The sequence below is a fragment of the Plasmodium gonderi genome (assembly GCF_002157705.1).
Source record: "Plasmodium gonderi DNA, contig: Chr12, whole genome shotgun sequence".
In the NCBI taxonomy this organism is placed as follows: Eukaryota; Apicomplexa; class Aconoidasida; order Haemosporida; family Plasmodiidae; genus Plasmodium; species Plasmodium gonderi.
In genome coordinates this window covers 1,343,559-1,370,373 of record NW_021628937.1, presented here as the reverse complement: position 1 = coordinate 1,370,373, position 26,815 = coordinate 1,343,559, and the positions used below count along the sequence as shown (strand labels likewise).

Genomic DNA, 26,815 nt, shown 5'->3' with positions numbered 1-26,815 from the left:
GGGGATTTATCATGGCCCTTTTCACAAAATTGTCTCATACACGGAAGCACGTGTAACAATAATTGATATGTAACAATGCTTACATACGTACATATACTATAAGCGTATTTCAAGTGTAATCATTTTGTTATTTATTCAAATTTAAATTTTAAAAGGTAGAAAAAAATGTTTTTAGCAAACAGTATTCAATATTGTTTTTAATAAATAAATAAAAATATATATCATACATTGACTTAATCAAGGAAAAGAAACTACTTGAAATATTTTATTAATTCATAATACAGAAAAAAAAGGTATGGGCATGTCGTAAAAAAATGTATATAAAAAAAGTACATGTACGTATAAAAATATGCACTTTTGCAAAAATAACAATAAAGAAATTTGGGGTGCGCTTACATAATCATAACAGAATACATGATTAATAATTTAAAAATGTCCATGGACTAAATATTAACAAGGCTTTTGCTTAAAAAAGAAAATACAGGAAGGAAAAAAATAAAATAGTGCAAGTAAAAGGAGAAAAAAAAAGAAAAGAAAAAATATGTATATATAAACACGAATAAAGAGAGGAAGACCACAATTAGTTCATTCTAAGACCTATAACATTTTAATGTTATATTTTTGCGCTCCCATAAAATATTGATACATTTAATTAAGGTTTGAACATAGATAATGTTGTAAGAATGCATGAGGATTATTTTATTCCCTAGTTTTTTTTTTTTTTTTTTTTTTTTTTTAAAGCCGTTTAAGTTTTTTTTACGTATATTTCTACATTTGGGGGACATATTTTACCCATTAAATGCTTTTTTACTTTTGTCTAGAATAATTTTTTAAAAACAGAGGTAGCCATTTTGAAAGCACTATACGATGAAGTTTCGCTTGTTCTGCTTGAAGGAGGTTCTACACTTCCCTTATTGCAGTGTCCTTTGCTATTTTCTGAATACTCAATAGATGTGTTGTCATCTTGGCATATTTTATTTATATATCTTCTAATTTTTCTATTTTCATCAATGCTAATGTTGCTATTGCTTGATCTTTTGGAATTAAAAGTGCTTGTCGAATTATCAGTATTTTTCTTTTTCGAATGAAATGACATGTTATTTTGAATTTTTTTTTCTAGCATATTTTTTTTATCAATGTTTTGTTGCGTTGTCTTTAGTGCGTTCATGTCTTCCATATCATTTCCCATACTTTTTTGAGGTTCTCCAGTGGTGCACCCATCATTCATTTTTTTTTTTTTTTGTGTTGTAAAGTAATTTTCCGAATTTTTATTGAGAAAATATTCTGCTATGATTTTTCCGCTTTTTCTATTATCACATTTATTTGAATTATTTTCATATTTGCATTCAAAAAGGTTATAATTGTTCTGATTGCCTGTGTCATTTTCATCGCTGTTCTTATTGTCATTTTCGTTATGGTTATCATCACTGTGTTCTGCACGTGTTTCTTTAAATTTATTCATATTTTTTTCTTTTAATTCTCTTGTGGGTAATTTTTTTTTATTTTGTTCCCAAATGTTATGTTTTGATAAATTGTTTCTAAAAATACTATCATATTGTAGTTCATTTATTCCCAACTCTTTGCTCGAGAAGTTATTCATATTCTTTGAAGAAAAATTTATTTGGTCCATGCCATAATAACTTTTATCTACAAAATTTTTTTTAGTGAAAGGTCCTCCTATTCCTATATTGTCATTTCCTTTATTCCCTATATTATAATCCATACTAGGAGTGCTGTTGTTATCAGCGTGATTCCTGTTTTGGTTAAAATTTTGTTCATACATTCGTATATTGCTAAATATGTTCATATTCACATTACTATTCCCATTTCCGTACTTGTTCCCCCCTATGTCCATATGATGAAAAGGTTGCATGAAATCACTAATGGCTCCTTTGTGAAAAAAGTTACCGCTTTTGTTTGAGAAGTTCTCATTAATCCTTGCCATGTGGCCCATGCTGCTATTTTCATTATTATCATTGTCATACGTTCTCAAGTCGTATACATTTTTTGTGCACTTGAATTCGTATATACCGTTGTCGTGGTTTTTGTTGCTGTTGTTGTTGTTGTTGTTGTTGTTGCTGTTGTTGTTGTTGTTGTTGTTGTTGCTGCTGCTGCTGCTGTAACAGGTGTGCTCATTCATTTGAAGGTTTTTACGTATCCTTTCCGAAGCACTGTCCAGTTTGTCCATTTCCATTCCACTAGTGGGAACATATGTTGCCTCTGCTTGGTTTTTGCTTCTTATATTATCATCTGGTGGGCCGAATGTGCCTTTATGAAAAATAGAGGTGGAATCATTTCCTTCAGCTGAGTCTCTAGAATCAAAGCTATTCAAATTGTTGTTATTGTAAATATTGTCAGAATTAATCATAGAAGAATTTAAGAAATAAAAATTATCTGAATTCTTAACAGACTTTTTAATCGAATTGTTTTTTCTTGTTTTTTTCGGAGATGCAAAAAATTTAATAGTATTGTCCTTATTTTTAATGTAATCATATGCTGTGTTACTACAATTGTATTTGTTGTCTATGTTGTTCCTATACAATGATGTATTCACAGTCATAATGGGTATAACATCATCTTCGTAATTTTTGTTATGATGCACACTCTTCTTTTTTTTTGTTGAAAAAATATTAGGATAATAGGAGCTATCGCGATTATTTTTCTTAGTTTTGAGCGCGCTTGTGCGCATGTCCATATTCATTCTCATATTCATATTCATACATGGATCATTCGAAAATTTGTTATTATTCTGAGAAGATGAGTACACATATCTGTAGGCGTTTTCAGAATCCCCTTTCGTTTCCATGTGCAACCCGCATGATGATGCAGCAGGCTTTGCATCTGCACTGTCCCCATTGTTGTTGATGGAAGACATTTTATTTTGCTGTCTCAACATTTCATCCCTCTCCTTTAGCATTTTTTTTTTTTTTTTTAAGAGTTTTTTTTTTTTTTTGGACAATTTTTTTCGTTTCATCAAGTTCTGATGAAACATGAGATGCTCACATCCGCTTGCTCTTTTTCTAAAGGAAACTTGCTTATCTTTATTTTTCAGCTCAGCGTTATTATTAACCATAAATCTATCTTTAACAGAATGGCTAGTTGGTTCTGCATCTTCTTTCGACTTGTTGTAACATAAATTTGTGTATATAACCCTCGAATCATTCCATGCGTAATACGAACTAGGGTCCAAAGTTGGGCAATAGCAAACTTCAATATCTGCAACCTTATCAGTCATATTTAGGTATTCATTATTTGTGCTTAAATACCATTCCAGTTCTTCATATAGTAGAGGGTCACATGCCCAATTCAATTCTATGTTGGTTTCTTTACTCCATCTTTTTTTTAAATAAGAATGTACTTGTGGCCATTCTTTATCCGTTATTTTGTCATTAAGGTTATTAATTACTTTCTGTTTTGCTAATATTCTTAGTAATGAATGAGATTTACGGCTATTTCTTGACACAAATTTGTTATATACATCTTTATCAAAAACTTCATCAAAATCTAGTAAACTTGGTGCAGACCCGAATATAGTAAAGGGATTAAAACAACTTTGTTCTTTCAATCTTTCAATTATTTTTTTTTTGCTATACCATTTGGGATGATATAATTTTATATTTGTTACATTTGTTATGTTACTTTTTATGCATCCTTTTTTTGTGTCATATATTGCACTATGTTGAACAATTTCTTTATCTCTTAATATGCAAATATTTTCTTCATTATTTAAGTCTCCTCCATGTTTTTGTAATAAATATAGGCAAATATCAAAGTTGTTTGATCTATTTTTTACTGGTAACGGTTTTAACACCTTATGTAGTAATGGTATTTTTCCATTGAAATCTCGTAATATCTCTTCATATTTTTTTTCTGTAGATTCTAAATTATCAAAAGAATTTAATGAATCTTTTAAAAAATTCATTTCATTATCTTCATTTTTCAAATCTTCATCAGAATCAAAGCTATCTTCTCTGCTTAATCCATTCAGAAGGACATTCTTGAAATCGTAGCAGTCTGTGTAATTGAATTTTTTTGCCTCGTTTTTATCATTGTCTTTATTTGTATACTGTTCATAATATTTTATAAAAACATCATTGCTATAGTCATTTCCTTTCTTCATATAAAATTCTTTATTTATAGAATTTATATGACTATTGCAAAATATTCCCCCAGTATTATTGAAACTACTATTATCAGTGTTTTGATAGTTTGTACTATTGAATACGTTAATTTTCATGTTATTCATAAAATGTACATTTGAATCATTAGAAATGTTATATCCCTGTTGATCCTGTCTAAAACAACTATTACCACATTCTGCATTGTTCATATAAGGTTGATGAGGAAAATTTGGATTGCCATAAGATAAAAACGTTTCCTTATGATTCTGTAAAAATTTTTCTCCAAGTCTTTTCGATTCTTGCGGAATGTAATCCGGATTTAATATCTTATCTTCATTACAATATTTTTCATAATCTTCGTTTGTTCTAAAATTTGATAAGTTTTCCTTCAAACATTTCGCTAAACATTCATTAACTAAAAAATCATGATCATTATCATTGTTATTCATTTTTGTTTCTTTATTACTATATAAAATGTTATTTATCCTTCTTCTACTTTTTACTATCAAATCAATGTCATTACTAGTTGTGTATAAATTTTGAGTATCAACTATTAGTGGAGTTTTATTGGATAATCTTTCCTTTCTGTATTTCAATTTGAAAATATAAAAAGGGCTACCGTGATTCTCCACAGAATTGGGAGCAATATATCTTGCAGTGCACTTTGGATTGATGTCTTTCGTAACATAAGAAGGAATTCTATCAAAATGGCTGTTTTGTATATTTGATACTACAGGTGTTTTTATCAATACCGAACTAGATAAAGAGTTTGTGCTTGACCTCAAACTTTTCTGATCTCCTAAATTGTTTATGACTAATGCGTGAGGAGGGTCTTCTCTTTCTATATATTTCCAATCTTCTACACTTTCTCTATCAGAAGTTTTGCTTTTTAAAGCTTCCTGAAAAGGAAGAAGCAGATTTGCATCATTATTATTGTTACCCTTTTTACCTTTGGATGTAATTAGGCTATCATTATTTTTTTCTACTGATATTATATCAAATGTGTCTTTATGATTTCTACTAATTAAACTACCAAAGCTACAAATAATATTCTTTTCATTATAATTACCTTTAAAAAAATCGTTCTGGTAATTACTCACACTTTGTATATTATCAGAATAAATATTACTTAGTATGTGATTACTTTGTCTTTCTGTATCAAAATAAATGTTACTAGTGTTTTCTTCTGATGAATTGATATATGAATCATTTCTTTTAATATTGTTCATGTTAAACACATACTCATTATACATGTTCATGGAAGTAGCATAAGTATTGTTACTGCTTTTATTAATATCATTTGGGATGTCATTCTGAACATTATATGTGCTATTATAACTAAAAACACACTCACTGTTGGCACAGCTTGTGTTATTCAAATGAATTGGTGCAAACTGAGCAACTATTTCACTACCCCTTTCTGAGGTATTTTTTTTATGCACACCAGTGCTACTACTGATAAAACTAGGGACACTATTAGCATTGCCTACATGAGAAAGCACATAACTATTATCTGCATTTTCAGAAAATTTTTTTATACTTAAATTATGCTCTTTTTCATTCAACTTATTTTTCTCATTGCTCACTATTACATTTTTATGTGTACCCATGTTTGGATGCATGATGCTACATGTTTTCCACTTTTTGTTTTCTACATATATTTGAGAAAAAAAATTCTCTGTGTTTCGAGATTTACCTGAACGTGTATTATCTATTGAAAGATCACCCTTCTTTAGTTTATCTTCGATATGATTCTCTTTTGTAGGGGTATATTTCCTGGAGTCTACAAAAATAGATGTATGTTCCTTGATGCATTGCAAATGATTATTTCCAGAGTGAAAGTTATTTTGACACTCATTTGAAAATTTCGTTACGCAAAATCCGTTTTCTTTCTTTTGTTTCATTTGCTTCATTTTGCTGCGCGTGCTGGATCCATTAGTGTTGGCGTTGGTTCTGTCGTTTTTGTGATTGCAAGTGTGTACTTTTTCCTTAACGCATTCCTCCTCCTTCTTCTTCTTCTTCTCCTCAATATTTGCCAATTTCCTATGTTCATTTCCCCTTTTGGTATAACTACCTCTACGCACTTTCTCCTTGTGCAAAGAGGATTTAGAATTAATAATTTGCTTACTTGTTGTCCTGGTTATGTAGGAATTGCTCCCTGGTTGTTTTTTCAAATTTGGAAACTTAAAAGGTTTGATAAGATGGAGAAAGTAAGTCTTTATTTTCTTTTTTTCCTTTTTTTTTTTTAATTCTTCTGAAAAATAATTATCCGAATAGTGACGTTTGTATATATAAAGTGAAGGTATTTTTTTTTTTTTTTTTTTTTCTTTTTTCTCATCATATATATGTTTACTATTTTCCTCCTTACAACTATTCGATTTACGTCTAGTATCATACTGAATGTTATAATCACTATTATAACAATGTGTGTTACATGAATTATTATTCCTATTTTTATGACTGTTCTTATTTTTATATTCAAGGTTTTTAAATGATTTTTTAAAATAAAAGTTAGATGTAACATTGTATTTTTTTATAATACTTTTTAACTCTTTTATTTCTTTTTTATTTACACTACCAGTAAAATCATAATGAAAATTATGACTATTCAAAGTTTCATTTACATAGTGAAATGCACTTTTATCATATTCATATTCCAAGTCATTTTTTTTTTTTTTCTTTTTTTTTTCACTTGTCTTATTTAGTTCATTTGATAAATTAATAATGGAATCTATTAAACTATTTGTTCTCAAAAATTTCTTGCTGTATTTACTGGTAAATGCCTGTTGTGTTAGATAACCGTTTACATACGAACTAGGAAATTGTCTATCCCTGTTGACAACCAGTGTCATCATGTCTAACGCAAAATTATTTAAAATTTTGCCATTTAAATCTACATTATTTATTTTTTTGTTATACAATTGTTTACTTATTGTATCATTTTTGTTAAATATTTCAGGATGGTTTGTATCTACCTTAAATTGAAAAATGTCACTTAATGGATGCAGATTATAGGTCAGTTTTCCATTTATATCTTTAATGTTGTCTAATGTGATTTCTCGGATATTTAGGAAATCCTTTTTTGAATTTCTTTTATTATGATATTTCTTTTTTTTGCCTTTTAAATGTGATAAAAAGGAATTTGTTTCATGTTCAATATCTTTTATATATGAATTTTTTAAGATAACATTATAATTAACTCTTCTTGCTATGACCTGATTTTTCTTTTTTTTACTTTTGGAAAACTTTTCTAAATGGTTGAGATTTCTTTTTTTCTCTACGGAAAAAAGTTTTATTTTCCTCTCATGTTTTCCATTGCCTATATTTTTTCTTCCATATAAATATTTGTACTTTATATTATCACTTTCCTTTATGAACTTACGTGTTTTTATATATTCCTTTCTGTCCTTTGTTGTTTCTCCACAGTATGGGGTAATTCTATCTGATATGACTTTCAATTGAGTGCTCTTTCTTTTGAATGATGCCCTGCTATTTCTTGGATACTGTGTGTTGTTGGCTTTTTCGAGTGCGTTTTCTGTAATTACAAGCATGATTCGGTCGTCATTTAATTAGCAGGAGAAATTGGGGTTGGATAACAAGCAGATATTCATGTGCATTAGTATAAACTCCTTCAAACATATACATATGCACATACTTATTCAGGTGCGTCTATCTTAACGCATTGAACTTTATACATTTTCAATGGTTTAGCATTCTAAAGCACCATCTTTTAAGTCTCATACATCCTCTTATTGCACAATTGGGTGACTGGTTCGCTTTCTGGCTACTGTTTTACCTGATTTGTTGTTTATTTTCCACTCAGTTAAATCGTTTATCTGCTCCACTTGTCTACTTCTCTCAACAATTTGTTTAGCTTTTCGCGTTGTGGGAATGATAGGGGTGTTCTCACATACACAGGAAAATATTCTTGGAGACACAAGTAAAGAGGAACCGGAATAAATAGAGATAGCTTCCAAAGTATGCAGCGATCATTATTCAGAAATTCTATATTCATCAAAGCAAAAGTAAGGCATGTATTTTTTTTTAATTATGACGAGCATCGGTTAATAAAACGTAACTTACACACGTATGTGCATATTTGTACATAGAGGCATAGCACATATGTACACATATATATGTACACGCACACACTTTGTAATATTTCAAAATTATATAAAGTGTATACTGAGATTAAAATAATATATTAAAGATGGTAATGCTTTAAAAACGCGTAATATGCTATGACTTTGAATTAATTCCATAAAGATTCTTAAGCATATGCATACACAGTAAAAAATTTATGAATTAATTATGCTCATATCACTTAAGTAACATTTTATAAATAAGGGTTCCAGTATTGTGCATATTTCCAGCTCTTCTTTTAAATGGCAAAAAAAAAGGGGAAATTTCCTTTTTTCATTTTATACATATGTAATATAAACATGTTATATACATGTATGAACCATTATATGCAGAAACGAATACTATTTCAAATAGAAGAAGGGTTAATAAAAAAAATAAGAAAAAAAAAAAAAAAAAATCTTATTCATTATATCAATTAAAAAGAACAAAAAAGATTTAGACATTTCATTAATGAAACTTTTTTTATATTTTTTTTTTTTTAGAACTCTTGTGGGTACATTCAAATCAAAATAGAGGATGTATTGATATGTGTACATTATACGTATGTATATATATATATATATATATACACATACATATACATATAATACATATGTATATATGCATTGCTGTTAATATGAAGCATTTTTTCTTAATAATAAAAAAAAAAAAAAAAAAAAAAAAGTTATTTTTTATATTATTTTTAATATACACCTTTTATGTCAGTTTTAAATGTGAAATGAATTTTCTTATTTTTCTTTCTCCAAAATGGGCAATGTCTTTTTTTAGTGCTCGTTTTTTTTTTTTTTTTTTTAAGCATTGCAAAATCAGAAAAGAAACATAAAAATGTGTAAAAAATATGAACAAGTAATAGAAAAGTCGCGAATTTTTTTTTTTTTTTTTTTTTTTGGCACAACCAACTCACACGTTAAGTTTACAAAAACGGCTGACTGTTCATAACCTTCTTTTGCTTGAGAAACCAGAAAAATGTTTGAAATAATTTTTCGTTTAATAAACCTAACTTATAAAAGCACACTTATTCCATTGATAAATGAGGTACTTCAAAAATATAAATAACGCTCAAGCCATGGGAAGCAGTGAAATTCTTTTTTGGGAGACAAAAATGTCAGAGTTTTGTAGAGAAATGTTTAAATGTTCGCATACACACACATGTGTTTATAATGTATACATACAGTACACACATACTATATATGCACCTATATATACATATATATATAGGGTCACCCTTTTTAAGCGCACAACAAAAGGATAGAAAAAGATATGAACGTTTAACACCAAAATGTGTATTTGTACCTACAAGTGTTTGTGGTACTAGCATAGCACAAGTTGTGAATTGCCCTATCTGTGAAATTCTCACAGTTTTTGTTTTCTTTGTTGGACAGCTCGCCACAGTTTCGTGCATACTAAAAACCCGATTGAAAAATTTTAAATGGCAATATTATGCCTCACAAACGGGGAAATTTATTTCATTTTTCCTTGCACCAAGGGTGTAGGTTCAGTCGATAATTTATTTATGGGCTTTCCTCAAACAAGCACTCAATTTTACATCGTTTATACATAAGATATCTGCAAGGCACAAATAAAAGCCGCACTGTGTAATCATATTTAATAACACCTTAGGGTATTATAAAGAAACTCTCATATGGGCACACACCCGTTTGTTTTTATGGTTTTCATTCAGCTTTACAAAAGATATCAAGTTTAATTTTCAATAGAAATAGTTCAAGCTACATCCTTGCGTATACATGTGTGTGCCAATCGGGGATGATAAGAATTCATACTCCAGAAAAAAAAAAAAAATATAAAAATAAAATAAAATAAGGAAATCGATAATGCATAAAACATTATTTATAGTATACACTTTCTGAATTTAGGTTGAACAAAAAAAAAAAATTTTAATCACCGATTAGCAATTGCTGCAATGATTTACATTGCTTAAAAAATTGCGCCATTTTATAATTTGCCATGATTTAAAAGGGCTTTCGTTTTCATCTTTCATTTTGGTTTTCATTCGGAACTCCCATTTTTCAAGGCCCATTTTGCATTTTATTTAACAATGTATATGCCCGATTTGACGGAACAAGCATATCACGTTTTAATAAAAAAAAAAAAAAAAAAAAAAAAAAGAAAAAAAAACATTCACGTGTACTCCTCACGGAATGTGAAATCGCTGAAAACATACATTTCGAACGAGTGAACATAATTGCCATATAAGGAAACATTTTTAATACTTTGATAGGAGAAATACACATTAGTAGGAACTGTTAACCACATGCACAGCTTTGTTTTCATAAAGTAGGAACGGAACTAATATCATATGAAGAGTTGCAAATTAAGGGCGTAACAGAGGATAATCATTAACACGTTGAGCGATACTTTCATAAAGACTGAATTGATAGCTTTTTGTTTTTCCTTTTCCAATTTGGATAACTTCTTCCCGGAAGAACGAAGAATACACATAGCGATAAACAAGTCTTCAAAAAAAAAAAAAATTTCTCTCTCTCTATCCCCCTTCACAGATATTACATACTACTTTAACATAAGATTTAACACAAAAATGAAACTCGAATACATTAACGCACTAAAAGAAGAAAATGGAGGATTTAATTTTGAAAATTTAAAGAGAAATGAAATTTTGGAAGAAAAGGGAATAACATTTCCTAATTTTCGAAAAACAGGAACGACCATATGTGGATTGGTATGTCAAAATGCTGTCATTTTGGGAGCAGATACTAGAGCCACAGAAGGTCCAATAGTTGCAGATAAGAATTGTAGTAAATTACATTTTATAAGTAAAAATATATATTGTGCCGGTGCAGGTGTAGCAGGAGATTTAGAACACACCACATTGTGGTTACAACATAATGTTGAATTACATCGATTAAATACTAACACTCAACCGCGAGTAGCTATGTGTGTATCTAGACTAACACAAGAATTATTTAAATATCAAGGATATAAAGTGTGTGCAATTGTTTTAGGAGGTGTAGATGTTACCGGTCCTCAGTTATATGGTATTCACCCACATGGATCTTCTTGTTTATTACCCTTCACAGCTTTGGGTTCTGGATCCCTAAGTGCCATGACTGTGTTAGAAGCAAAATACAGGGATAATATGACAATAGAAGAAGGAAAAGAACTTGTATGCGAAGCTATATGTGCAGGTATTTTTAATGATCTTGGTTCAGGTGGAAATGTTGATATATGTGTTATAACAAAAGACGGTTCACAACATATAAGACCATACAAACAACCGAATGTTCGATTATATCATTTACCACATCCAACTGTTTTTCCAAAAGGAACTACTCCTATATTATGTCAAAAAATTGAAAATATAAAAAAATATATCACTGTAGAAGATGCATGATTTTGTCTTCTACATATAAAAACGTTTTTCTATTTAGATATAGTAAATGGAAAAAATTGCTTTAATTTAGAAGCCATTAATCTATTATTTTGTGCACCTAGTGGTCCACAGATTTTTTTCTTTTTTTTATAACTTTATACACATTTTGAAGTTGTAACAGCTATATTCAAAAAAAAAAAAAAAAAAAAAAAGAATATTTTTAGCAAATTTTTTTTCAAATATGCAAGCATAAACCGACAAATGCACCATATGTTTGAAAATAATTCACACTAATTTTGTTACGAGCAAAACACGGGATTTTTTTTTTTTTTTTTTTATTATTGACTAGGTCCCCAAGGGGTAAACGCACTTAATAATTTAGGGCCAAGGAATTGGAAATGTTCGTCCAAAAGTGTAGAGATAAACACGAGTGTTAATTATTTTTTTTTTGCAAAAAAAATGAAATGTAATGAGTAATTTAGTCTGCTACTTTTATTTCGAAAAAGTTGCTCATGCTTTAATTTAAACCGAAGCTATAACTAAAGTATGAGTAGGCAATTTGTTTTTATTTTTTTGATGGTTTACTTGATGAAAAATTATAGAAAAAAAAAAAAAAAAAAAAAAAAAAAGACAAAATGTAGGAAATATCAAAACGGTTATATTTAACAAAAAAGTGCACTAATATACACAATATAGACAGTTATAATTTGTTCTTTCGTTTGTTACGTTATGATATATTTGCAATTTTCTCCCATCATCATATACACAACTACAAAAAAAAAAAAAAAAGTTAGGAGTCTTCTAAAATCAAATTTGGCACATTGCAAGAAGGCCTAATTCATATTCACTACTGAAAATTTTTGTTCGTTATGTGTCTTTTTTTGGGGTGGGAGAATTTAACCCTAATAAAACATCATTAATATATGAAATGTATGAACACATTGTGTGTTCATCTTTTTTTTTTTTTTTTTTTTCAGAAAAGAAAACTTGACAATGTACAAAAATGTCTATTAAATGATTATGTTTCTGTTTGTATAAAACGCTACAATTACATTCTTTTCTTTTATATGTTCTGTGAGTTAATGCTTAAAGAGAAAAAAACAATGTGAAGTAGCATTTGCTTGAGAAAATTGCTTTTTCTAGGGAGTATACCCCAAAAAAAAAAAAAAAAAAAAAAAAAAAAAAGCGTTCATTGTTCATTGTATTTTTTAATCTTTGTATTTTTTTTTTTTTTTTTTTTTTTTTTTTTTCTTTTCATTCAAAAAGTGAACACGCGTAAATGGTTACTTGTATGATAATGGCATGGGTGTTCTTAAATTGACCGGGTCAGGGAAGAAATCCACCACCACTCCCCAAAAAAAAAAAGGAAATGTCAAAGACGAAATTATCAAAATTGTAAAAGGTAAAAAACAATCGGTGATAAAATTTCGTACAAGTTACTTCTCTAGAAAAGGGGAAAATACATCCCCAGGTTCTGAATAAATAAAAATTTTTCTTTTTTTCAAGTTTTCTCATTAAACGTTTATTTATTAACAATTTGTCAAAAGGGAGAGAAATTCAAATTTATATAATTCCAAAGGTAAATTAGCATACATGAATAAAAATTTCAAAATAGAAAGGTGTGTATTTTCATCATACGGAATCAAAAGGCGAGAAAATACAAAATGCTTTATATCGGAATGAGAAAATGTTGAAAAAGTTGATGAAAAAAATACAAGTATTTTTTACCCAAATGGAGTAGCACCACTATGAAATAAAGACAGGTGATGTGTATTCACCACTCGAACAGTGGTGCGTACGCCTTTTAGTGAATTTTGTAAACTTTGACATGCACGAAATTGAAGAAAAATGAATTTTATTTAATTATTACTATCGGTATTGCCAATATCGATAATGGCAGTATCGATACTACCATTATCATTAATACCATTATCATTAATACCACTATTATTACTACCATTAGCATTAATTCCAATACACTCACTATGACTATCGTTACTATGACTATCACAGGTATTATCTTCACCATTATCATTGTCGCTACCACCATTACCATTGTTATCTTTTTTCTTTATCCACATTTTTTTTTGCTTTAAAAAAAAAAAAAAAAAAAAAAATGGTCAGTAATGCGTTAAAATGAATAGCAGGAAATTTATTTCGAACTTGTCTGTGAAAGATAATAATATAAAAGAGGGATGGAATACATGTAAAATGTATAATTCTAAACATGGGGAAAATAACAATATATGTGTGCACATTCATAATAATGTGCATATTTTTTACAACTCTTATGATCACTTAAGTAACATCAATAGTATTATAAACGCGTCTAATAATAATATAATTGATTTGGGTATATTTCAGAATGATCAAAACAATGTGAGAGGTATTAAACCTGAAAACAATTTTCATTTTAATAAAAGAAACGAAATTAATAGTGTCAGTGGGTTCAATAACTGGGTGAACTGGGTAGATGTTGCCAATACAAATGTTGATGGTGTCGGGGAAAAGGATTATATTCCTGAAACAATTCAGGGATACTTTAGGATGCCAAATAGTAACGTTAATGATAGTAGACAAATCAATCATGTCAACGACACCCACAACAACAACTTTGTCTTACAAAATGAATCAAGCACTTTAATGCATTCCAACGAAGGTAGGCATACATTTATGAATGATAAGCAGAACTCGTACAATAGTGAAAGAATATTAGAAGATATTAACGGTTCAAGTAAAATATACAAAAAGCAATGTTTCGAAAAAGACCATTCATTTAATCAAATGAAAATTTATGATAATGATTTGCATTGGAAAAATGCAAAACTGATGGACATGCGTTATCCATTTAATAATAAGCGTGGTGGTAACACAACTGCTGTTTTGAAAACTAAGGACACAAATGAAGAAAACTTCAAAAATTTATATGATAACGGATCACACAACAAGGGAAATCATAAACGAATTTCTAATACCCATCCTAGAAATTATATTCATAACAGAACCGATGACACAATGTTGAAATTCCAAAATATGAATAGTCATTTAAGTTTTAACAGTGCTATCGATGCTTTCATGAGTGAAGAATATGCTAGTTGTGAACAATTTCATTACACTGTGGATGATTTATGGGAAGACTCGAACGTAAAGTGGATTGACAATGCAAAAAATGACATTGAATGTGCTCATAACTTTTCCGACATTGGGGGATCCACTTGTACTTTTCGAAAATGGGTAGATAGTCAACATAACTGTGAAAATAATAAAATTACACGACGTAGTTATTCTAAGAGGGAAAATTGGGGCCAAAGAAGGAATACACATGAACAGGAGAAAATATTTTCCTTACATGAAAGGCACGAAATTGTAAATGTGCTTATGGATGGAAATACACACGAAGGAAATGATTTAGCATGTAAAAAAATAGAGAAATGGGAAATTAATAAAAACAACATGAACAAGTATGAAAACAACATGAGCAAGTGTGAAAACAATATGAACATGTCAGAAAAAACGTTACATTTTAATGAGCAGTTAATAAAAAGTGTGAATTTGTTCAGTGCAGAGCAAAATCACATTCCGAGGGAGGAAAAGAAAAAAAAAAATTTGCAGGACGTAGGCAGGGAGTCTTACGAATTAAATGATAAAAAAAAAGAGAAAAATGGGTTTATATGTGATGTCAAACTGAAGGAGAAAAATAATACGACAGGTGATATAAACAAAAAGTCAACCTATAATATGGTGATTAGCAGTTTTGAAGATGATGATTTAAATTATGACAGTGTGTGCAAATTTTATGATAATAAAAATGACCTGAACGTGTCAGGCAGTGAGTTTCATAAAAATACTGAGGAGGGTTCATATAAATGCTTTCATCCTAATGTCCCGCGAGGAAATGGAGAAATCTGGAGTTATTGGGAAGACACAATTTGCAATCGTAACAGGGAGGTATACCCAAATGAACATATTACATATGAGGATGAAAAAGAGATAAATTCAAACAATGTAATGAACTGTAATCACAAAAGATTGTTACCTATAAGGGGTGAAGTATGTTTTGAAAAGGGGAAAGATGGGTGGAATGAAAGCAATTTTTACCTGAACAGTCATAATTTTGAGCATATTTTTAAAAAAAGTACAAATAGAGAAAATACACTTATTTGTTGTGTAAAAGACGTGCACAACAATTGTTGGTCGAAAAGAATGCTTTGCAAAAATAAGGAGCATAATTTGAATAATAATATGTGCGAAAAAAACACTTATTTGGAAAATAAAAAAGAAAATATATGTGGGGGGGAGGGAAAAAAAAAAAGTGCACAAATGGACATATTAAAAAAATCAACAGAATATAACCAAGTGTCATTATCAAATAATATTTTAAGTGATGTCTACATAAATAAGAAAATAAATGAGGTTTTTGGAGATTGTAAAAAAGACGATAACTTAAGTGGAGATAAAATTGCAGAAGTAGTTCATTGCAATTTTGTAAAGGAACAAAGTTTCATATTTCCGAATAAAACTGAGATGGAAACCGAGAAAAAGGGACACATTAAAAATAACTCCTCGCCGATTTTGGCAAAAAATCAATTTTTAAAAAATAACTTGAACCAAATAAATCATGACCATTCAGTAAAATTAAATGGCAGCAATACAGACACATTAACGTTTAACATTTCACAATATTTCTTGGAAAATAATGGTCATAACGATTTTTCATGTAAAAACACTGATTTTGAGTCACACGAATGTCCTAATTTTACGATTGCTACTGCTACTACCAGCACTACGACAACAGAGCAGAGAAATGGTTTATATGAATTTTTAGAGTTTTGTGATAACGGTGAAATTAGGAATAAACCAAGAGAGAGGGGAATATATGAGTTACTAGAAAATTACGAGAAATACAATAATTCCATCAATCCAGTTGAGCAAGAAAAAAACCAAGATGAATTTGTAGAAATTTGTCATAAAATTAGCATCAAGGGAGAGAACAACATGAAAGGGAACATAAAAGGAAAGATGAAAGATGAGTTTTTGGAGATTTATCATCAGGTGGAAAATGCACACATTCAAACAGTATATGAAGCCCCACACATTCATGATAAAATAGGAAATAGCGGGAATGGAAGTGGTAGTGGTTTTCAGCAGGACGAATTTTTAGATATATACGATAAAATTGTTAATACAAAGAATGTTCAAGTTGATGAATTTTTAGAAATCCATGATGATTCGGAGAAGTTTCAAAAAAAATATGAGCTTGAAGATTGTCCAAAGTATGAGCATTCAATGGACATAGGGGACTACAGGGAGACAAAAAAATTTAAGCAAAATGAAACTATCAATTTTTTGGAAGAATATCACGAGGAAAATAAGAGCTTTGGGGGAAAGAGGACAAAAAATTATTCCTCATTTACATATGCTTCTGGGAAAGAAGTGAAAATTAATAAGGACGTGTTAAACCAGATGAGGAAAAAAATATTTAGCGATGACTACGAGGAAGATATGATCATAAGTAAAGGGGAAATTCCAAAGGAGGGAAATGTCGAAATGAAATTTAACAATAATAAAAATTGTTCATTTAGAGAAATGAATTTATTGAGTGAAAATGATCAAATGAATTTTTTCCATTTTGGCATGAAAAATGAAAATGTGAACCCCAAGAATAGTAAGGAATACAAATCATTTACCTACGCATCTGGGAAAGAAGTGAGTATAAATAAGAACCTGTTAAACAAAATGAGTGATAGACTGTTCGGGAATGACAGTGTGTTATATGGAATGAGCACAAAGGGCGATGCTAATGAGGATGTTAATAAGGAGGCTAATGAGGATTCTAATAAGGATTCTAATAAAGATTATAATAAGGATTCTAATAAGGATTCAAATAAGGATTCAAATAAGGATTCAAATAAGGATTATAATAAGTATGGTAATAAAGATGATGATCAGAATGACAATAGTATGAACGCTGTGAAGGAGCTAAGCAACAGCTCCTTTGCGTACGCATCTGGGAGAGAAGTGAAAATAAACAAAGACGTACTAAACCAAATGAGGGATAGACTATTCGGAAGTGACGATTACTGTGATGACAACATTGGCTACATAGACAATATAAAAATAAGAAAAAAAAGAGAAAAAACAAAAATAGACACCCTTTTTGGAAATGCTGATAAAATTATGAGCAAAGTCAAGGAAGAAATAGGATATAATACCTGCACATTAACACGGATATCAGAGAAGGAAAAAGACAAAGACGAGAGTGAAAAGGGAAAAGATAAAGGCGAGAGTGAAAAGGGAAAAGATAAAGGCGAGAGTGAAAAGGGAAAAGATAAAGGCGAGAGTGAAAAGGAAAAAGATAAAGGCGAGAGTGAAAAGGGAAAAGATAAAGGCGAGAGTGAAAAGGAAAAAGATAAAGGCGAGAGTGAAAAGGAAAAAGACAAAGACGAGAGTGAAAAGGGAAAAGACAAAGGCGGGAATGAACAAATGGAGAAACGAGTAAAGGAACTAGAAAATAATGAACCCTGTGTTTGCAATACTAACAAAATTAATATTACACTGAGTGCTTCAGGGAATGGAGAAAATATCAAGCTGCATGATTATATGAAATTGCAATCGAAAGGCTCCAAACCAAAACAAACAGTAAAGGTTTTTCCATTTGGGAGTAAAGGTAATATGGAAGATATCTTTCTGGAAGAGGAAATTTCTAAAGAACAGGAATTACATGAATCAGAAGGTAATAACGAAATTGGAAATACAGAATTGAATTTGCTACATAAAAAAGAAAATGAGTGTATATCTATAAATGATAATAACATTTTGAAGAATAAAGTAGGAAGGCAAAAATTAAAAATTGATTTGAAAAATAAAAAAGATTTTGTTAATCCAAGGAAACGTAAATTAAATAAAGAAATAAGTGAAACAAATAGGACAAGTGAAACAAATGTAACACCAAGTGATGTAAAAAATAAAAAACTTGATTTAAATATTAATTTGAGAGATCATTTGAAATTAATAAGAGATATATATACCCATTTAGCAAGGAAGAAAAAGTTAAAAAGTAATAGAAAATTAAAAAATACTTTCATGTATGTAAATGAAAATAAAAACGGATACATATTTAACTGGTTCAATAATGATTACTTGTATTTTCTAAAAAATGAAGAAAAAAATGAGTATTACACATCTGATATGAATATAATGTATGAGTTGTTCATATTATTAACTAAACATTTGAATATCTTTCATTCATATGATTTTGTGTGGTTCTCAAAGAAGTATAAATTGATAACTATGGCACTCGTTCGTAAATATACAAAAGTGTTACAAAAAAGATATGAATCGATGAAAATGGACATAATAACGAGACATCATTATTTCACGAGTTTGAATAACTTTGTTGATAGAAAAGATTATTATTATAAAACTTTTTTATGTGAACATATCAATCAAGAAATGGGAACCCTAAAAAGGAAAAGTAGAAATGATGAATATACACAAAATGAAAACGATAAGATTAATATGTCCCTTGTTAGGGATAAAAGGGAAAAGAATATACCATATGAAGAATTTTACAATAACCATTTTGCAGAAAAGCATAAATATCGGGAGAAAATATGTCAAAGTCAATCTGTACAAAATAAATTTCCTACATATGATCACTCTGAATTGGATAATGAAAAGTCAGGAGGAGGAACGTACATGAGTAGAAATATAGATTATTCCCATATGAATGGAATTATGTTGAAACTAGATTCAAAGGATTGTATATCAAGTGAGTACGAATCATACGCAAGGGAAGAGTGGAATAAAATAAACACATATAATCAACAATGGATGCTGATTAGAATCATTGATGAAGTAGAACCCCCTTCACCAATCGAATTTATGTTTAAATTGTTAAAAAGGTATATAGAAGAAAAGAAAAAGAAAAAATCCATTTTACAATTGATACAAGATAATACATTGTCTTATAAAATACCAGTAAATCTACGAGTGGAACAAGTTATAAAAAATAAGGATAATGAATTTGTTCTTATTTTGAGTGATAATTTTGATTATATATATTGTATGACAAAAGATATATATTTACAAAATTTACTTATATCACATAAAATAAAACAAGGAAATATATTAAAAATTAATTCTCTAGACTTGTGTAACAAAATACAAGAACAAAATGAAAATCAACATTGTCATAAACCAATTATGCATTTTTCCCTATCTAGTAATGATTTAATAGAAATAGACAAACAGAATAATCTAAAAATTGGATTGTCAAAATATAAAGCCAAAAAAATTAGACACATACAACATTGGGGAAATACATGCTGTTTTGTAGATGTCATAATTATAAGTAAAAGTGATTTTTCTTATGGATTCTACGATCCTGTAAAAAAAAAAAACTACATTCTACATGGTAATGTGTACGAAAAAATAATCTACAATCTAAAAAATGAAATGAGCAAACTCTTGCATGAGGAAAATTTCCAACAAAATCCGACATACATAAAATTAAAAAATGACTTGAGTATGTTCCTTGAAGCTACCACTTTTTGCGCTCTGCAAGCCATAGATTTTGCTTCTGCCGAAAGGATAAGGGAGACAAATTCATTGGAGGACAAGATTGAGCATATCATCAACTCCTTGTGCCAGATTAAGATGTACAAGGTGAGTTTATTAGATCAATTTATTCATTTGTATGCGTTTCCTTCTCTCCACTCGCTTGTGGGAAATTCTCCACAGTGTCACAATGTCTCACGGTGGATAAACAGCCTACAAATTTAAAGAGAATAAACTTCCCCACGTTTTTTTCCCACGTTTTTTTCCCACGTTTTTTTCCCACGTTTTTTTCCCACATTTTTTTCCCACGTTTTTTTCCCACGTTTTTTTCCCACGTTTTTTTCCCACTTCATTTCCCACAGATGGACATGGAGACGTACGAAAGCTTAAGGAAAGGAAACAGGATCCAGCTGTTTAACGTACACGTTCAAAAAACGAATAGAAATAACAAATTCAGCCAGATGTTAGAAGAAGATGTAATGGAAGAATTTATTTACGAGACATTTGAAGGGAGAAAGAAAGTTAATCATATGAAAAAGCCAATAAATTATGAGGTATTCGAATCCCATTTTTTTAATGAGGACATGGAAAAAAAAAAAAAAAAAAAAGAAATTATTCAGTCAAATGATTTTGATGATTCCTTACAATACACTCTCATTGGTTCTTATAGGAGAAGTAAAAAGTATACTCCCATTGTTCTCCAAGCCATCAGTTCAACATATATTAATGTAGACGGAAAATATAGAAGCAAATTATTTGAGGACCTTAACAACTTGTTAACCATACAAAATAACACAGAAGGAAATACAAATGAAAATAAAACTAAAATCAAATCTACGAAAGAGGAGGAAATTTTATACCCATCATTTATTTACACGAACATTTTTAAGATTCCAGTTTTGTCAAGGATCCATTTTAATATTTTGAAAAATTATGTAAAATTAAGTGCAAAAGGGAAAAGTTTCTACTATGATTTAATTCAAGGAAATTTCTACACCATCTCAGGACTCATAGTGCATTATACGGATGTTGAAACAAAGGTATAATGGGGTTGTGTGTGTGTGTGTGTGGGAAAAGGACATACCAGCCTTGTGGCAGGGGAAAGAGATCAAAAGCTAGTTTTACATCTACACACGCATACAGACAGACACGCACACACACTCTGCCCGTTTTCTGTCTCTCTATATATATGTACATGGACCGATGCAGATGCACATCTCGTAGCCCACACAACAGCGCTGCTCGAGTTTTGCACTCTGCTTTTCAAAATTTCCTTGTTACGATTTTTACATTTTTTCCCTTTTACATTTTTACATTTTCATAAACATCTCAAAGACTTTTTTTTTTTTTTTTTTTTTTTTTTCATTTCTCATGGCTCCCCTTTATTTTAACCCTTTCAGGAAGTAGTAGACTACAATTGTGATGGTGAAAAGAAGAACATTTTATTCTATAAACTTTTTCTATTAACATCCAACGGGAATTTATGTTGCGTAAACATTTCTATGATTTCACCAGATTTCTTAATTTCAATATATAAAAAAGATTTTGAGTGCAAGGAAAGAGAAATGCTTAAAAAAATGATTCATGTTCAGCATGTAGAAGTAAATGAGTTTCAAAAAGTTGAAAAGAAAAAGAGACAAACAGGGAGTAGGAACTATAATAATAATAACAGCAACAGTAATAATCACCTATATAATTATTTGTATAAAAGAGAAAAAAAGGACAGTGACAATATTGCCCAAGAGGACTTAGTCAGCAAAAACGTCGATGTTTTTATATTCTTTAAAGATGTTGAATTCATAAATTATGATGAAAAATATGACATTTACAACTTCCGATCGTACAACCATCCGGTAAGAGATAATATACGTATGACTATACGTTTAAAGAGGTGTACAGATGCATTTACTGATGGGCATTTGCTCATAGGTGTTCGTGTCTAAATTGATACAACTGCGTGGAGATGGAAATGTGTCGAGGTTTCACGTGATTTGACTTGTAGTGGGTTTTCATTTTTCTGCATCATATGCTTTACGCTAATCATCTGCTTTACGCTAATAATCTGCTTTACGCTAATCATTTGTTTCACACGAATCGTTTGCTTCACACGAATCGTTTGCTTCACACGAATCGTTTGCTTCACACGAATCGTTTGCTTCACACGAATCGTTTGCTTCACACGAATCGTTTGCTTCACACGAATCATTTGTTTCACACGCATCATGGTTTCCTTCTTTTGCTTCATTCCCCCTCGTAGCACTTCCAAACCCCAAGGTTGTATTCGAACGAGTTCGAACATACAAAAAGAAACATAGCCGAATTAATAAGAGGAAAGTACATTGAATCCGAAAAAAATAGACTTGTTGTAAAGATATCCAACAACTGGAAAATAAAAATTGAAAAAGATAATTTGCCATGCATGCACTTTCTATATTTGTTAATCTATTCAAAATGCAAATCCATTGAATTGACCGGAGTTAACCTAAAGAATAATTATTTGTCTGTGTTTTTAAAAAACATATGGAATATTTTCATTAAATGATAAGTTGTTAGCATTAATTTCTTACCTTTTTAGCCAGCGAAATGCACCATTCCCCAGCTTCTACAATATAGCATATGTTTTTTTTTTTTTTTTTTAATTTTTTTTTTTTGCCACACATGCTGAGGATTATTTCTTCAGCATATAACATAGTATAGATGTTCTCACAGTTTTTTGTATAAGTCTGGACAATTCTGTAGTTATCAATATCTTTTGTAGATTGTTGAGAAAACTGTCCAAAATTTCGAGAACTCTATGAAAGCACTTTTTTTTTTTTTTTTTGCCTTGCAGAGAAATAAAACACGTTTTTTCATGATATATATTTTATTTCCCCCATTGATGACACGTTGTATGCATATACAAGCACAGTTCATACCTCATTTACAATGTCTTTGTGATTTTCAAAAATCACTATTTGTTTTTATTTGTTTTCATTTGTTTTTAGTTCCTTGTTTGTGGAATGATTTTAAACTATGACAATAAAAGTTTATGATATGACATGCTCATTATATCTCGTGAATGTGTGCAAATATTTTAATCCATCATCTTATTATTAACCATTTTATACTAAATACCAAAAAAAAAAAAAGAAGAAAAAAAAAAAAAATGTCCCCTTTCTTTAAGGTAGAAAAGTTTAAAGTATGCTATAATTTATTTTGCCCATCTTTTTGAGGTACGTTTTTTTTTTTTTTTTTTTTTTAAATTGTACATAAAAAAATTGCGACATTTATTAATGTGAAGCAAATAAAAGGCTCTTTTTGTTGTTCTAAATGGTAATTAATAGCTGTATGCCTGTCCGTTCATACAAATATGTATATATATATATATATATTTTTTTTTTGGACTGATTTTCCTAAGTTATCCTCAAATGACAGAATTAATATGTTCGTGTATGTACACACTATTAAAGGGACAAGAATTGATAATCCCCCCCACTCCCCCTCTCCCCAGGAGTTTATATATTATATGTTTTATTATGCTTCATGCACATAAGCAAGCATGCGTAAAAACATATATGCATAAATATACATTGGCTTAAACGAAAATGCTTAGTAAATGATAATAATAGAGATAATAAGGTACAAAATTTTAGGGTAGCTATAACACAAAGTATGTTATTGATCTTTTTTTTTATTCACTTTTTGGGCAAGAGGAAAAAAACAAAATAACAAAAAATAAAAATATTGTGTGCATGTCTCTTTTTTTTAAAAAAAAAAAAAAAAAAATGTAAACATGATGAACAATAACAATGAGTAACACTTAAAATAGTAGTATTACATATTCTCAATGATGTGTAGATTTATTCTGCACACACAAGACAAGGAAAAAAATGAAAAAGGGTGTGGGGTGTTGCTGGAGGGAAAAAGTTACATCAAAAAAGGACATACATTAACAAGTTGCACACACACTCACATGTACACACTTATGTGTATAAAACGTATGTAATAACATCCACATAAGCACATTTACAGATGATGTCAAAAATATATAGCATTACATAAACAGTTGAATGTACTCATGTGGTAATCCCTTGTTGAGCATATTAACAAGTATTTATAAGTCGCAAAAAAAAACCGTAAAAAAAAACTATACATGTATATATATATATATATATATATATATTTTTATGTCACGCATGTAAGCTTATTTGCACACATGTTAGGAAAAGAAATGGAAAGAAGCAAAAAGTACTGACATAAAGCACTAACAAAAAGATGTTATATAATGATATAATGTCAGCAACGTTAATATAAAGTGATGTCAAAATTATGGGAGCAAATTTTAGTTGTTTTTTTTTTTTTTTTTTTTTTTTTTTCTTTTTTGTTTATATATTTCGCTTTTCAAATTAAAAATATTTGCACACAGATGAGCATTTCATTAAAAATAATGATTTGCAAGAATGTTGTAATTTTATGGATTGTCATTTGTGGCATGACCTGTCTATATGTGTGTGCGGGAGGCAGGAAGTGTGCATATAAAGCTTGGGATTTTGTAGATAAGCCATGTGTGCATGCATATACATACTTGGCCACATTTCGCAAAACTTTAGTTGTTCTGTGGAACTCTTTTCACTTTGGTTACAAATATATATATTTTGTTGGGCCACATATATCTCACTCCCACAAGATGGGGTGTGTGTGGGGTGGGTCATACATACACATGTAGAATACACATATGTACACTTACACATATATGACTCTTTCTTTTTAATTTGCTGCAAATTTTCATATTTTGCGAATTTATGAAAGGATAAATAAAATACCATTTAAAATAATGTGAACAGCAACTAAACATTAAATCAGAGTTTCAAATATTTAGCAAATTGGGGGAGAATATGAATGCGTTAAAAATAATGATGACATGATTTTTTAAACAAATGTGAAAATATTTAGTGAAATTGTAAGAAAAGGAGCAAATATGAGTATGCATATGGGTACGGTCATACATTAGCACAATCTGAGAATGCAATGCAGTGGTATTAGTTTTCACCTATGTCAGAAAGTTCGATATCACTACATAAATTTTCGTCAGTATTTTCATTTTTTACTTTCCTTACTTGCCAATTCCATGACTCAATACCTTCACCTGCTCTTTTATTTTTTAAACAAATGTAATCTTTATCACTATGTAGTTTGGCTAATTCACTATATGTGAAGGATTTATCTTCGTATTCTTCTATTGTCATTTTGTTGGTAACATATACGGTACTTTCTTTTTCCAAAAAAATTTTGTCATTCTTCATATTTATTATACCATGTATTATACATAAAATAGAGATAGCAGTAAAAAACATAAGAATTAAAATGATAAATAAAACCGTGAATTCTGTATTTAATGGTTTTAGTGCTTCTATATATGGCTTGATGATGTTCGATTTCATCATCGCATCATCTAGAAGAATGTTAATTTTGGTATTCTGGTGCGAGAGAAAAAAAAAAAAAATTATAATAAAATAAATAAAGTAAAAAAAAAATAAAAAAAATTATGATGGTGGGGAGGTATGAAAAAATTATTTCCATGAAGCAAACGGTGCATTAGATCAACAGGGGAATACTCTCATGTGCATGCATGCACAACGACCCGTGCACATTCGCATCAATAATGTGACTTTTCTTCACAACTTACTATTAACTCTACGGTATTCATTAGATTTTTGAAAGCTGGCACATCTTTTATCATGGCAACAAATTGTAGTTTCAGCGTGCTGATGGTCTTTATTATTGGATGGTCTTCATCTAAGTGTAGGTGTAGAATTGTAACTACAAAGGGGAAATGGGGAGAATAGTGCAGAAGTGTGTGTAATGAGTTACAATTGTCGCGCGAAACGCACAATGTGTAGTGTGCTTGTGTTTATTCTTATTATTATGTTTATGCGTGTGCGTGTTTTTTTTTTTTTGGGGGTGATTCAAGCATATGGAAATTAAATGCTTTTCCCTAGAAGAAGCTATTAGTTCGATAGTCCTTTTAACTCTCGTCTTTTTCCCTCTTGCTAATATGGATACCTATTGCTATGATTATGTATAGCACGGCCATAACATTTGAAAGGATGTTCATTTCCTCCTCGTTCGCTTCATTGGGGCCTACGTGAAATTCTTCCTTTGGACATGAGTCATGAGTTTCATATATTTGGGGTATATTTGTATAACAATTTTCATCTTTTTTACTGTTACTGTTACTGTTACTATTGCAACTGTTGTTGGTGATGTTGTCTCCGGTACCCTTTGTACCGATGAGGTTGTTGTTGCTTTTCCCAGTGTGTATTTTTAACTTTTTTAAATTATTGTCCTTTTTGGATTTTTCATTTCCCTTTTCATTAACCTTTTTCGTTGATGATTTTGTATATGTATTGCTATCAAAAGAATCGTTGTTCAACATTATATCATCACTAAAATTTTCAATTGTTTCCATTAGTTCAATTTCTTCTCTTGAATTTCTTTTAATTTTGTAATTTTCCCTAAATAGAGTTTTGTTAAGGTCGTTCATGTGCATTTTATTTTTTACCGACATTGTGTTTGAAACAAAAAAAAAAAAAAAAAAAAAAAAAAAAAAAAAAAAAAAAAAAAAAAAAAAAAAAAAAAAAAAAAAAAAAAAAAAAAAAAAAAA

The 26,815-nt window shown here is 29.6% G+C and overlaps 4 protein-coding genes across 4 annotated transcripts; 2 read left to right on the top strand and 2 right to left on the bottom strand.

Annotated features, from left to right (window-relative positions):
• Positions 1–817: 817 nt before the first annotated feature.
• Positions 818–7,672, bottom strand: PGO_122800 (hypothetical protein, conserved; the record flags this gene model as incomplete). The annotated part of the gene is made up of 1 exon (XM_028689070.1): positions 818–7,672. One exon carries the CDS (start codon positions 7,670–7,672, stop codon positions 818–820), a length of 6,855 nt encoding a protein of 2,284 aa, XP_028544871.1.
• Positions 7,673–10,821: 3,149 nt separating this feature from the next.
• PGO_122790 (proteasome subunit beta type-7) lies at positions 10,822–11,634 on the top strand (the record flags this gene model as incomplete). Its single annotated transcript, XM_028689069.1, has 1 exon — positions 10,822–11,634. One exon carries the CDS (start codon positions 10,822–10,824, stop codon positions 11,632–11,634), a length of 813 nt encoding a protein of 270 aa, XP_028544870.1.
• Positions 11,635–13,749: 2,115 nt separating this feature from the next.
• PGO_122780 (hypothetical protein, conserved) lies at positions 13,750–22,714 on the top strand (the record flags this gene model as incomplete). Its single annotated transcript, XM_028689068.1, has 4 exons — positions 13,750–20,280; positions 20,535–21,212; positions 21,573–22,025; positions 22,430–22,714. 4 exons carry the CDS (start codon positions 13,750–13,752, stop codon positions 22,712–22,714), a joined length of 7,947 nt encoding a protein of 2,648 aa, XP_028544869.1.
• A 2,476-nt stretch (positions 22,715–25,190) lies between these two features.
• On the bottom strand, positions 25,191–26,719 carry PGO_122770 (hypothetical protein, conserved; the record flags this gene model as incomplete). The annotated part of the gene is made up of 3 exons (XM_028689067.1): positions 25,191–25,628; positions 25,838–25,971; positions 26,215–26,719. 3 exons carry the CDS (start codon positions 26,717–26,719, stop codon positions 25,191–25,193), a joined length of 1,077 nt encoding a protein of 358 aa, XP_028544868.1.
• Between the last annotated feature and the right edge of the window lie 96 nt (positions 26,720–26,815).